Genomic DNA, 13,720 nt, shown 5'->3' on the forward strand with positions numbered 1-13,720 from the left:
TAGCTGTGCACAAACACACACTCATCTATGGTGACGTTTAGATAAAGTGGAACATGTTCATTCTTGTAATAACACTTTATTTCCCTGTGCACAAACAAGCACACTAACTTGCATATCACAATCGAGATCAAGGTACATCAATGTACAACTATTTACACTGAATTCATATTTAACATGCACAACATATGAAACATAATCCAGAAGAAGAACAAATACATATTTGTGCCTGGAGCTTGTTTGGGGCCCTACCAGTAGGTGGTCAAAGGGCCCCTGCTGGACTTCCATAAACCTGTTGCTCATTGGGTAATATGCATAATATGCAGGTGTCCTGCTTATGTGGAACTAATACAGGGGTTGGGTCTGCTGGACTTATTTATAAGGGCCTGAGGTGGTCTTCCTTGAAGAATATATTTACAGGGTAATTTTTTTCCTGAGAATGATCCACCATGCTTGTTTAAATGCAAAGTACACCCTGTAAGTCCAATGGACTGTACATAGCATTGGTTAGTAATAAAGTCTTTATCACATTTGCAATAGCATGTGAATTAAGTGGCATGTTACTGTCAATGTTGTATAAAGGATGTATGCATAAAGGTGGAAATTCTCCATCTAAAATTAGTTTGTTTTGATGAAATAGAATGCAAAATTAGTCGTTACATAGCATTTTCTACTGGAAATGAGGGGATTACATATGTATTGGCTTTAAATAACAATGTAGTAGCAATAATTTGACACATTGACTTTGTACAAATTAAAATCAGAAATTTCCATGACTTGTGAATGACATTTATTAAATTAGCGCAGGCCCTGGTGTTCAGTTTCAAGTACGATGGCAAAAGTTCTGGGGCGAACAACACTTACCAAAAAACCCTGTAACAGGCAGTGATGGTGCATGGCACCAATAATTGACTGAGCAGTAATAGTTAAAATGTGTTCACTACTGATGAAATAAAAGCATAAAACATACTGTAAAAACAAGTGTTTCCATGCAGAGAACAATGGACCCATTATTACAACGTACTCCATCGTTACAAAATATTAAAACAATGTATGAATAGGTTCACGGAAATTACAACATAAAAACAATCACCTGCAAAATGTGCTAACCGTACAAATTAAACAGCAAAAGTAATACTAGGAACCATTTCACATTTGAATGTGATCTGCTAAATCATATAAATGTCTGCATCACATCCATTTAAAAACTTTTAAAAAACACTCTTCTTCATTGATCCAGTTACTTGTCTATTAGTACTCAACGTCGGCTGGTACGGAACAGTAGTCTCAATTAAAAACAGCAGTGTGTGGGCGTCCAAAATATGTAAAGTCCTCCAGAGTCCAGACACAGTAAAACCAGTCCTGAGGAGTCTTTTATAAACTGGTCTCCACCACTGGAGCAGCAATGACTGCTGCTGCAGCTTTCATGGCCTCCGCTGCCCCCTGCTGGCCCTGTTTGACAACGACCTCCTGCAGCAAAGGCACATTGGCCTCCTTCCACTCTCGGAACCTGGTTGAGGTAAGGCCCGGGTCCGACAGCACCTGGTCTATTGCTTGTAGGTCCGCCTCCTTCGACTGTGCCAGAAAAGATGAGTAAAGAAAAAAAAATGTAATCATTGCACGTAGCTCTGCAAATTCTCAATTGAACATACTTGTGAAATTCGCACACTAGCTGTACTGTAATGGCATAATATAAAGTCATAGTGTGACTTTGACAAGTAATATCTACCTTTAATGTGCTGTTGAGAGTCCTGATAAGGTGCAGTTTATCATTGACAGTGTGGTTTTTACAGCGTCTTACGAAGGAGGCCCTGAATTCCCGTTTTGTGGATGGTTTGCGGTCTCCTATTGGGGAGAGGCTGGCCTCTTTTAGATGAATATAAAGCTTCTCCATCTCATCTGAGCCGTTCACACTATCCCCTGCAACAAGATAAGGTCACACCGTATCATCACCACACGCATCACGAAGATTACACGGAGTAACAGGTATGAAAGCTCCCTCAAGTCAACAATATATCAGTACAAAACACAGGACACGGGGTACAAAACACATCAAATCTGAAACAGAATCAAAATGTCTTCCTCTGAGCGTAGCCAAAGCTGAGATAAACACTCTGGTTAACAACTCGGCTCGCATGTTTTCACACAAGTGGAAATGATACAGCAGAAATCTCAAATGCAAATGACTTCAGATGAAAAGTTACCTCAGAAAAACAGAACCAACTTTGTCAACGTTTTCGAGTAATACAAGTCACAAAACCACAACTACGTTAAAAAGGAGTAGAATAAAGTCTCACCCTCGTTTTCAGCGGCCGAAACCCCCGTCTGTGTCTCCCCCTCCGGGGCAGGGCCTTCTCCGCTGGACCCCGTTTCCGAAGAGTCTGGGTGAGATGAGCCCTCCGGCACCTGGGGGTCGTCATCCTCTTCCTCCATCTTTTGCTGCGGCGGTCGATGTGTGTGTATTTGAACCGAGCACACCGCTGCCGTTTCCGCGGCGGGAGGGGACGCGTGCGACACCAGGTCCAACCAGGACTGCCGGTGCTTGGCGAGCGAGGAGGTGGAGCTCTGTGATGTCATCGTACTGACGGGGGACGAGAGCGAACCGTTGGCTTCGCCGGCGACTGCGGAGGAGTAGGGGGGAGGAAGGGTGCCCTGAAATACAAATGCACCACGGTCAGACATAATTGTTCATGGCAGTTTCATCAGACATGGGGAAAAAAAAAAACACGAGCATAAACATACCATAACAAATGAATTCAGCGACTACAATATTCCAGGGACTGGAGGCCTCATGCGTAGTGGGGACTGATGGTGCAGAGGAGACTCACCTGATGCGTACTTCCAGGTGGACCGGATGCATCCACGGAGTCCCGGAGGGTTTGTTCAGAGTACGGTGGAGGAGGAATCTCTGTGCCTTCAGCTTCTTCATGGTCACTGGCTTCACTGTAACACTCTGCATTGGACACACACACACACACAAAGTCAGAAATTATAACATGACACATACAACCTGAATCCAGAGGAAAACAATTATTTTGATTATTATTATTTAGAGATGATCGGGTCAGTTCCAAAACCAGTTTGAGTGAATCAGAAAAAAGCTGCTTATTTAAGTTAGAAAAAGTTTTCATTCAAGAACAGGCAACAGAAAATACTTTTGATTCTCACCGACTGCATTGTTTCGTTCCGTTGGCTCGTAGTGAATGGAGGCTAGCCCGAGCTTATTCAACCATCTGATGGGAAAAAAAAAAATTAACATTTGACAGAACTTTTTTTTTTTTAAAAACACCCATGGAAAAATGCAAACTATGTTGTACTTGTATGTGACTTACAAGTTCATCTCCTCGTGGCTCTCGGCAGCGAAATAAAACATCATGACGTGTGGGTGGCAAGCTTTCAACGCACTGCATGAGGGAAAAGTCAACGGAGATCAGTTGAGAAATAAGATTTGGCTGCAATCATTATTCAGATAGCTTGAATGTGCACTTCCTATTGCCGTGTGTGGGTGAACTCTCTATTCCAGTCATCTCCCACCAGAGATAAAGATCCAGTTCCTTTTTTAAGTCCAACTAAGCTGACTGAGATGAACCAAAAGAAGAGCTTACTGTTTCTTCTTGCACTCTATGGCTCTGTCGATCATGAAGTTGGTGAGGTCGATGTAGCCTTCAGCCTTCTCCGCCTGCGACACACGGAGTGAACAGCAGCGAGCGTTAAAACAAACGGATGATGTCAAACCACTTCCTGACAAAAGACACCTGCCGCCCGCGTCGCAGCGGTCCGACTTCTTCTATTTCCACGTGATGTTGACATACAGTCGATCTGATTCAAGTCACCGTGCCGGTAAATCGAGCGCGTCAGTTACGTGTGCCTGCACGGGAGTCTGACGGGCTATTAGTGGCACTGCCGCCTTCAGGGGAACACACAGTGACAATAGAAACGACTGTGACTCATCTGCAGCCCCTCCCCCCCATGCCTCTCTGTGCATCTGTGGCTCCATATGTGTTGTGCAATGTGTTTATTTAAAAAAAAAAAAGATGAACGCTGCATTTTTTTGGGGTCGCTAAATGTGGCAAATGAGTCACTGCACCATGTCATATATATGTAAATGAAACGCATCAAATTGGAAAAAAAAATAGGTGGATATTGTTTACCACAATGCTTTCTTTTAATAATTAGTTAATCATTTATTGTATTCTCTTTCAGGAGCTTGTAAAGGAGAAAATACAGATTTCCTCTGATAGAAATGATCAGAAAAGATTAGCCAAACTTAATTGTTATGATGCACACCAACGCATTGTGACTGTGGTGGCCAAACTACGGTCACCTGTGGCCACAAATAAACTGCAATACATAACATAAACTACAATATGAGCAGATTTCTTACACGGTATGTACATTGCACATCCCCGTTTAAACACTACATGTCGACCAAATACATTTTTTGGTTTTATTTAACCTCATCGTAATCTTTGACCAGAACAAACTTTATGACTTCCCATATATTATACACATACAGAAATACTTTTTCTAACAATTTGGGTACACAAAATAAATGACTGTAATGTGAAACGTTAAACTGTTTAGCAGTGTTGCGTGGTTATTGTATCAGGTGTGCTGGTCCAGACTCACTGATGTTCTTGCAGTGTAACTGGTTAAAAACTACATGTACTATGCACTTTTCTGTTTGGCCCCTACTCCTCATATCTTTCTGTCTATGGCCCACGATCAAAAACGTTTGGCCACCTCTGTGATATTCACTCCTGTTTGAATTATGTTGATGGTAAACACTACAAAAATGAAAGTATATTTCTGTGAGGCCGAAAGCACTGAGAGACCACACAAAGGCATTGTGGGTTTAGGTCTGCTCATGGGAGTGGTGAGCATTGATAGAAATGTAGAGTACTCCCAGCTTTGTTCTTTAAAAGTTGAGCTTGAGAGGGGGAAACAGAAACTTTACTTCTTTGGTATTTACTTGAGTAATTCAGTGTGGCTCAGGGTTTTAAGGAACAAGACTTGCTGACTGGAGTTTCAGCAGTCGAACGCGTTAACATCATAAATGGGTCTCTTGATGGAAGGTAGTCTCACTCACCAGCTGGTTGGCGTACCAGTACAGAGATGTCTTCTTCAGCACGAACCAGTACTTCCTCCATTTGATGCCCAGGAAGCCTTTGCTCTCTTTCTTCCTGTACAGCCAGCCCTGGTGGTCCGGGTGACCCAGCTCTTTGACCGAGATCCGTCGTCTGCTCATCGTACCATTGCCTGCGCACAGACAACGACATGCACATGAATTCACTGAGAGACCCCCCGCGCCCCCACACCCCTGTTTGTCCGCAGAGAAGAAAAAAGCCACAGTTAAGTGCAAGTGTAGCAAGAGGGGAAGCAAGAGGTTGCAGAGTCTGAAATCTGTTTCCATGAGAGTCAAACTAAGCCACTGTGTTTTTGTCAGTGAAAACAAATTAACTCTAAAAATAACACCCTTGAACGTACTGAATTCAAATGTGCCGTGCCCCAGTCAGCCTACCTGTTCCACTTATGAATCAGCCAGGGCCAACGAAAAAACAACGTGAACACTCAGAGTGAACGTATCCAAGACACCGAGCAGCTCTTAAACAGGGAAGAGCGGACGTCAACGCAGCCGAGCGCCGTCTAAAGCCCTCTGCACGCGCCAATTGCCCTGCCACTTCGCACACGCCCCACAGAGGCCAAATTACAGAGAGACGAGAGTAATGAGAGCCCAAAGAGGGTGACAACTTACCACCTCGAATTTTCCTCTTGGACTTGTGTCGGAGGGAGACCTTTGGGAGGAGAGCGGAGGAGGCAAGCGTTAGGTCAGAGAGTCAGAGTCACGTCAGCTCGTCTCTAAACCCCAGCGACTGAGAAGAGGAGGCTGTCCGGAACATCCTGTTTCTCGCAATGAGTGTCACATGCACTTGTCTCTCTGCTGTTCTCTCTCTTATCTCTCCACACATTCACACACACACACACACACACACACACACACTTGTGATTTGTTCCCTCCCCCATTGTTTTAACCCTGTTAATTCTCAAATTAAACCTAAAACGCCAAGAGAATCCAAACTAGACAATAAGCAGCTAAGTGCTTGTCATCATCATACAATAAAAAAAAAAAAAAAGGAGAAGCAGGGGTAGTTCCACCATAAAAAAAAAAACTTCTATTTCATTTTCACTTCTATTTCATTAATTGCGAGAACAAGGCAACCACTGCCCGAGAAAATGTCAGACACAAAAAAAGAGGAAGGAACACTTACAGGGTTGTAGTCTTCGGCAGCCATAGATGGGGGCACAGATATGGGGAAGGCAGCCTGTTGGAAGAAACCAAAAGATACACCTTATCCACTGCTAAGATAGGTCAACAATAGTACTAACTGAGGGGCAGAATTATTTGCTCCAACTGTAAGACAAGAGGAAGTGATATCATAGGCAGACGGCGCAGATATTGTTTCTCAATTGCAATACATTACATGTTCTACAGAAATGAAAGCATAAGTGAACGCTCATGAACAGCACCGACTCGCAGCCTAATTGTGAAAATGGTCGCTGTCAGCAATTCAGCCGATGGCGCGCACACACACACACACACACACACACACACACACACACACACACACACACACACACACACACACAAGAATCCAAACCAACGTAAAGTATCTTCTCTGTATTACACCTCGATTAAATAGCTTTTTTTGGTTTTGTCAAGCGCAGTAAAAAAAACAATTTATCAACCTAAACCACCAATGACTTGTAGGATATTGAGAGAGCTTAGTTGCCATTATGGACCAACTTCCTCTACATGCGTAAGTTCCTTATTTTTCAGTTATAAAGCTGCCTGAGAGAGACAAAAGGAAAATCACAGACACACGTCAACTATTTACCAAAATGCCATGATACAACACAGCTAAATATGGGGATAATTTCACAGAAATGTAAAGATCTCAACCACACATTACATCCCCCCCCCCACGAGTCCTATTATAACCGTGACATAATATGCATGTCAGATTGAGCGCAAAACATAAAAGAAAGAAAAAAAGGTCTGCTCACAGGGTCTCGAGTTCAAGTCCTGCTGCAGTTGTTGGCGTTCAGCCACTCACTCAAACTCGATCCGCAGTGAGAACAACAGTAGAGAGTAAGACTCGTACCTGGTCCTCTGAAGCGCTTCAAGTCCAAACACAGGTGCGTAGTATCGGTGTCCTTTGTTACTCTAAAAGCTCACACAATGACAGGCAACCACTGCCTACAGCTCTTATCTAAACATCTGTGTGTGTGTGTGTGTGTGTGTGTGTGTGTGTGTGTCACTATCTTGCACAACACTATGCATCACATCTTGTTTCCATGTATTCGAGTTAACCGGCTGCCTGTGGGAGCGAGATGATGATAACCACCACAGAGACCATAGCACAGGCCTCTGTGTGTGTGTGTGTGTGTGTGCATGTGCGTGTGTGTGTGTGTGTGTTAAGTAACCAAGTTCCTTTTAGAAGCTGTTATTTTTGCAGATGTGAAAGGTTACCTATAGTTCTCAACAAACCTGCACCTTTCTAGCTACAGTCAGTTCAATCTGACAACTACATACGAACTGTTTTATTTTTTATAAATCACTTCATGGCCATAATTAGGTAGGCAAGGATAAAAGCTTCACTTTCTTTGGTTGCGAGTGTGTACTGCACCTTGTAAAAATGTTAAATAACTCTTGATTCTCTCTATAAAAATAAAAATCACAAAAAGAAGCTCATCCTACCAAGAACAATATTAAGTAAAAATTAGAAAAAACTAATTGTAAGTGTGTAAGATATGACTAAGAACGTTAGGACATTTGAGGCTCATTTATAGAAACGTGAGCTTGATTTTGAAAACTTAGATCACGTTTTATTCATCAAATGTCAAATAACTTAAATACAACAGTATGGAATGATGTAAATATGTAACTCAACCACTCAAACGGCTGTGAATAACATTAAAATGCAATTTTATGAAAAGTAAAAATGAATAAGTAAGTGAATCTAAAATCCTTACGTTAAATCCTTTCCTATTATCCAGGTCGGTAACGTTCGCCGTCAGTGTGTAACGCAGCCTGTTGAGTCTGTCCTCGTGCAGGCTGAGCGAGCCACAGAAACACAAAAAACCGTAGCATGCAGGCACATTAATCCATGTGGGAGATGCTATCACGTTGCTGTACCTGCCACCACAACCTCAGCGACTGCAAGACTGGCCCGCAAACGCTGCTCAAAGTCGGAACAAACCCCGAGGAGCATGTCGGAAACAGACGAAGAAGAAGTGCAGCGGAAGCTCGGCTGCTTTCAGGTGAGTTCAGGCTCCCTTTGGGTGTTACTCCCATTCAGGTGGGAGAAGACACACAAGGGTGACACCCAAGGGCACTTTTTAACATGTATTTAAAGGAAGCAACATTGTTGCCAAATATTGTTACTATTAAATTAATAGTTTATCTCAGTGAGTCCTCGTCATTCCCAAACACGACCAGTAGGTGTCGCTAAGTCACCGCTATGTAAAAGCACTTGAAGCTACCGAAACAATGGCGGTAAGAAGCAGCACGTTGAGGTTTGCGTTTTTGTTTTACTCTTCAGAATGAATGTTTGCGTTTTAGCCTCGTTAAGTGCCATTAAGACAATTTAGCTAAACAAGTTATATCACGTACCTGAAGGTGCCATTCACACAGTCACTCCTAATGAGTGCTGAATGAAGTTAAGCTCGCATGGCACTAATGTGATGTTAATGAGATTGTTAAAGCCCGGACCCATGAAGATGGGTGCTGCAAAACATGTGTTCCTTTTTTATTTATTGCCTATTGATACACATTCATAAAATACAATATGCTTTTCCATGAAAAGGGAGAAAAAAAATGAAAGTTTTCACGTTTTCAAAGTCTTCAAAGTGGCCTGGCTAGCCACAACAACATGGGCTGTATCTGTGCAGAGGCTCGGATGTTCTGGTTCAAGGTTGGCGGTAAACCGGCAGACACATTCTTGAATCCTGCGTTATTATAGTCTCCATTTCATGTCTGCCTAAATAGACAGGGGCCTCTTCTCTCCTACTCGCCATTGTACTGCAGCGAGTGGAGTGAAATGACGATGAAGAGCCCCCTCCTCCCCTCCCTTTATATATCTTTTGCATTCTCACACTGTAGCTTCCTCTATGCCTGCCCTCCCATTTGTCCCCCCCCATCTTTCACATCCATATCAAGGAACCCCCTTGTGTTACCCCTTAAACCCTCCCCCCCCAACCCCCCCAAAAAAAGCGTCCCCTTTGACATTTCAATTTAACGCGCTGAATCAAATGAGGAACGTCAACACAATTCACACTTCTTGTTTTTACTTCTCGTCTCTGCGACGGGGGAAGAAGTCTCAGCACGGCACTTTGGGGGGTGATTTAAAGGGGGGGGGGGGGGGGGGGGGGGGCATCTCGCTGAAGCTGCGCTCGGGTTGGAAGTGAGGTAATTTCGCCTGCGACTCATGTCAGAGGCCTGAAGGATTCACGGCAATGCGAATTGGTCACACCATTGTGGCGCTCAATCTCCCATCACGATCCATGCTGAGAATTGTCACGGCACTTAGCTAGTGTCCCCCCCTCCCCTCACCCCTCACCCCCATCCAGACACTGTGTGTGTGTGACGGAGAGAGAAATGAGAGAGGGGCCGCAAACAGAGTGGCTATTATTCAGCTGGGGCATCACACACAGTGTAAAGGGGGGGGTGCAGGGCTGAAAATGATATCAAATCCTAGCTCGCTCCGTTGGACGGCGCAGCCTGCCACTTGCTGGTGGTAGTAATTGCCCCGGTTGCCCCGCTGGCACATGAGCACCGCCTCTGTTCAGCTCGACAGCGGTTTTCTTGTTTGGTGCAACAACAAGTCGCCATTGGACCATAAATCTGTACAAATGTAATTTGTTCAAATGCCACCACTGATATGTGTGTGTGTATAATTTTATCTCTACTTCTGCCCCAGCCCAGAGATGCTGGACCAATTTTCAGCACGCCAACATGCGTATGGTGGCAAGGTGTCGATGTTTATGTTCACCGTCTTTAGCTTATCGTGATTGCATGCTAACATCTGCCAATTGGTACCAAACGCAAAATAAATCCAGGTATTGTTCTTTTTTTTCATCTAACAACAATAAGGCAAGATAAAAAGTTTAAAAAAAAATCAATAATAAAAAAAAAAAAAGTTTTTACAATCCATCCAGAGAACAACATGAATGTGAATACCACATTTCATGAATAGTTGGTGGTAGTTTAAAAAGACAGGGGATTACCAAAGTGAGAAGGACTCCCCTAATATCTTTACAAAATGTCACAGCAATCCATCCAACAATTGGTGAGATATTGTGGTGCGGATCAACGTTGTTGGGCAACATTGTTAATGCAAAAGTAAGAGCTGCATGGTGTTGATTCAGGCTGACGAGCGCTGCACGCCGCTCTGGTGGGCTTGTGTTCTGATGAGAGAGCGCAAGAAAGAAAAGGTGTGTGTGTTGTCATAACTGTGTGTGAAATGTAATGGGCTGTAATTAAGGCTCCCAGTTTCACCTCCTCCTGCCAAAGGCTGCAGCCAGTGGCCTTCCTCCTGCTGCAGGACCACACACACACACACACACACACACACACACACTTACCGCTTGAGAGAAGGACCAGGACCGTATCTGTGGTTGATTGTACCTGCGAGAGCAAAGCAGAGACAGGGAAATACTTTAATGATTTTCAAACAGACCATTGAGGCCGAGCAGCACTAAGAAGCTTTCCTCTATTTCAGACATCATTTCCAGCGCATACTTCTCGCTCCCCAACCCCGATCTCCATCTATGTGTTCCGATCCAGCTCCCTTTTGATATGACCTGAACCGGATGGATCCCTTGGAGACCGTTTAAGGGTCAGTGTGCCAGTGGTTCTGATAATGGATTTGGCAACAGCAGCATGGGGAAGACACAAAACTGGTTCCCAACGCTCAAAATACAACATTTACCTCAGCCGGGCCTCACCCTGCAATTTCAGGGTAGGAAAGTGTCTCTGGCTCTTTTCTTTTTTTCTGCCTTTCGATTGCGTTTACATTTTTTATACTTCTCTCACTCCTGTCATCCATTTTCAAGTATTTGTCTTCTCCTTAAATGACTAGTTTGCTAAAGGAAACACCTTTTTGTTTTGTTTTTTTTGCAGGTGCCCTCAGAGCCAGATTGATGGGTTTGACAAACAACATAGGAATTAAATTGATGCACTATCTGATTGTATGCTTTGTCATTAGGGAAAAAACTGTCTTAATTATTATTATTTATTTTTTTTACGGATTAACAAACCAAAATGAATATGACACCTGATTAAATCCGCTGTCAATCAAATCCCATTGTCGCACGTTTACAAAACCTCCACCCTCGATGAGTCAACTGCTTATCCGCCAGATTTACAATAGCATCTCTCTGTGTGTATGAATATATATATTTATATACATATATTCTAAATGTGAGTAATGCGTTTTGATCGAGCGTGCGGCAAACCGGATGCCATGAGTCTGTGTGCGGCGCTTAGAATAGAACTGCCGGGGAGGAGGGGGGTATTGTGCAAGGCGTTTTAGTCATCGATCACGGCGTTAATGTGGGGAGTCACACCTCCTCAGGCCCCGCATCCGAGACCAGAGGAGACCAGAGGAGACGGGGGACCAGCAATGCTTCGGGTGTCGACGTGTCTCGCAGTGGGATGGGATTATTTATAGTTGGAAGCGGAGAAGAATTTCGGATTTGTCATACCGGTGACATTTCTAAAAGATTCCACAGCCTGTAAAAGGTGTCTTGGGGGCGGCTGGCAAAAGGATGGACACGTTGGTGTGGGGGACCGTGGTGGAACGTCTTGCACACAGGAGGTCCCGAGAGATGACGATTGTCTCAGAAAACACAACGATACCATCTAATAATAAACTCAAAATTGATTCAGCGCTCAAAAGGTTTCAGCGTAATTCATCTGCAGTGGTTTGAGAAAGTTGAGAACATGTTTTAAATACTTAAAGCGTTGCTTAGGAGCCAAAAAGTTGTGAGGATTCTTTGTTCCGATTCATTAGTGAAGTCTGTCTGGGAGTTTCAGTCCGGCTGAAGCGAACAGTTCTAACCACGATGTTGCAGAATATTTAATACCATTAAACAACCGATATACCGTCACACTGGGATCGTAACCTACAGCGGTCACCTTGTGTGTCTCTCTCTCGGTGCCCTGTATGAACCTCAACCTGGTTGTCAATGGCATATTTTCCCAGATCATAAAAGCAGCCCACCCACTGACCCTGCAACCCGTGGCTTGTTTAAAAAAAGATTCCACGGCCCGCTGTCCCTCCCTGTAGGAAAATTAGCCCCACCCTGGTCTTGTGTTTCTTATTTGGCCAATAGACGAAGCAACTGTGTGTGTGTGTGTGTGTGTGTGTGTGTGTGTGTGTGTGTGTGTGAGACTCACCGGTTGAGGAAGTCACTGCTAGAGTGCCAGTCAGGTCCCTGCGATACATAAAGATGAATGTGTTAACGCACGCTGGTGATGGACTCAGACTATTCTGGTGTGGTCGCTCTGAAAGCCTCAGCTCCATTGAGATGTTCTTAAACCCTCAAAGCTGCTGTTGATCAGATTCACTTTAATATTATAAACATATGACTTGATGTGGCAAGAAGTATATGTTAACTGTAAACCCTCTGCCTCCTCTCTTGCAGGCAGATCATTTATAACATTTAGTAGCATGCGGCCTTGAATCTCCATTAGAACTGTTTTTTTTGTGCTAATTCCTCGTCAAAAATGGAAATCCTCAACAGAATACCATCCACCACATTCATACGTCTCCAACACACACAAAAACAAACACATTCCACATGCACAATCTACAAATAATTCAGCCCGTCATTCCCATGTGACCATTTGTGATTTGCAAGCAGAAGATGTTAGTGGTTAGCAAACTTAGCAGTGGGTTAAACAGAGTGCAGGTAGTATTTAGGCAGACCACAGGTTTTCAGAAAGTGCAAATTAGTGCGGACCGCAGGCGACTATAGCTTAGCAAGCTCGGGCAGAGCAAGACACGAGGAAGAAGCAGAGGAGAGATAAGAACAGAGGCCCATCTCCATCCGTAGAATTAATGCGCAACAGAGGAAAGAGGTGAAGAGTGTCGGGGGTGGTTCTTGACAGCAGTCGCGTCTTTGGTCCCACGATAAAGGATGCTGATCCTCCCCAGGTACACACTTCAAGAAATCAATGAAAAAGGCAGAAAGCCATCAGGCTCAGTAATCCTAACCTGGCTTTTAAATGTTTAAAAAGGCAGCATATGTGCAGGAATAAGATCCCCCTGATGGGAAAACCCTGCTTTGACCATATGGTCGCCCAGCTGGAATTTAACGTTCATCAAAAGAGGGAAGTGGTTGCATAACCATCCCCATCCGAGACCAGGTAACTCGACATTAGCTATCCTGTTTCACCACATGCTTAAAAAAAAACAAAAACAGAAGAAGAGTTCACCTCAAAAGGTCAAAGCAGGTTAGAGAGCCCGCCGGCTAAATAGCTTGGTCCTGTATTCAGTGGAAGTGAATAATGACTAAAGCTGCCCTCCACCGACGTTACAATATGATAAATTGTGTGATTTTTGAGTATTTAAACCGATACTAGAACAGCATGCTTCCGCAGTTTAGTCATCAGAATAAAATATCATCCCACATGCTCCATTAAAGTTACACATTAAGC

The 13,720-nt window shown here is 43.8% G+C and overlaps 1 protein-coding gene across 1 annotated transcript in view; it reads right to left on the reverse strand.

Moving 5' to 3' along the window:
- Positions 1-117: 117 nt before the first annotated feature.
- The window catches only part of LOC306735840 (connector enhancer of kinase suppressor of ras 3-like), a 44,185-nt gene continuing 30,582 nt past the window's right edge, over positions 118-13,720 (reverse strand). Inside the window, exons 14-25 of the mRNA XM_079217400.1 lie at positions 12,458-12,495; positions 10,642-10,684; positions 6,267-6,320; positions 5,753-5,792; positions 5,087-5,256; positions 3,603-3,676; positions 3,330-3,401; positions 3,166-3,230; positions 2,826-2,950; positions 2,295-2,649; positions 1,727-1,917; positions 118-1,572 (exon numbers count right to left, since the gene is read on the reverse strand). Of these exons, the coding sequence (XP_079073526.1) occupies positions 1,372-1,572; positions 1,727-1,917; positions 2,295-2,649; positions 2,826-2,950; positions 3,166-3,230; positions 3,330-3,401; positions 3,603-3,676; positions 5,087-5,256; positions 5,753-5,792; positions 6,267-6,320; positions 10,642-10,684; positions 12,458-12,495 (1,428 nt within the window). The 3' untranslated portion in view covers positions 118-1,371. The remainder of the gene's footprint in view (positions 1,573-1,726; positions 1,918-2,294; positions 2,650-2,825; positions 2,951-3,165; positions 3,231-3,329; positions 3,402-3,602; positions 3,677-5,086; positions 5,257-5,752; positions 5,793-6,266; positions 6,321-10,641; positions 10,685-12,457; positions 12,496-13,720) is intronic.

The sequence above is a fragment of the Taurulus bubalis genome, assembly GCF_910589615.1.
Source record: "Taurulus bubalis genome assembly, chromosome: 4".
Taxonomy (NCBI): Eukaryota; Metazoa; Chordata; class Actinopteri; order Perciformes; family Cottidae; genus Taurulus; species Taurulus bubalis.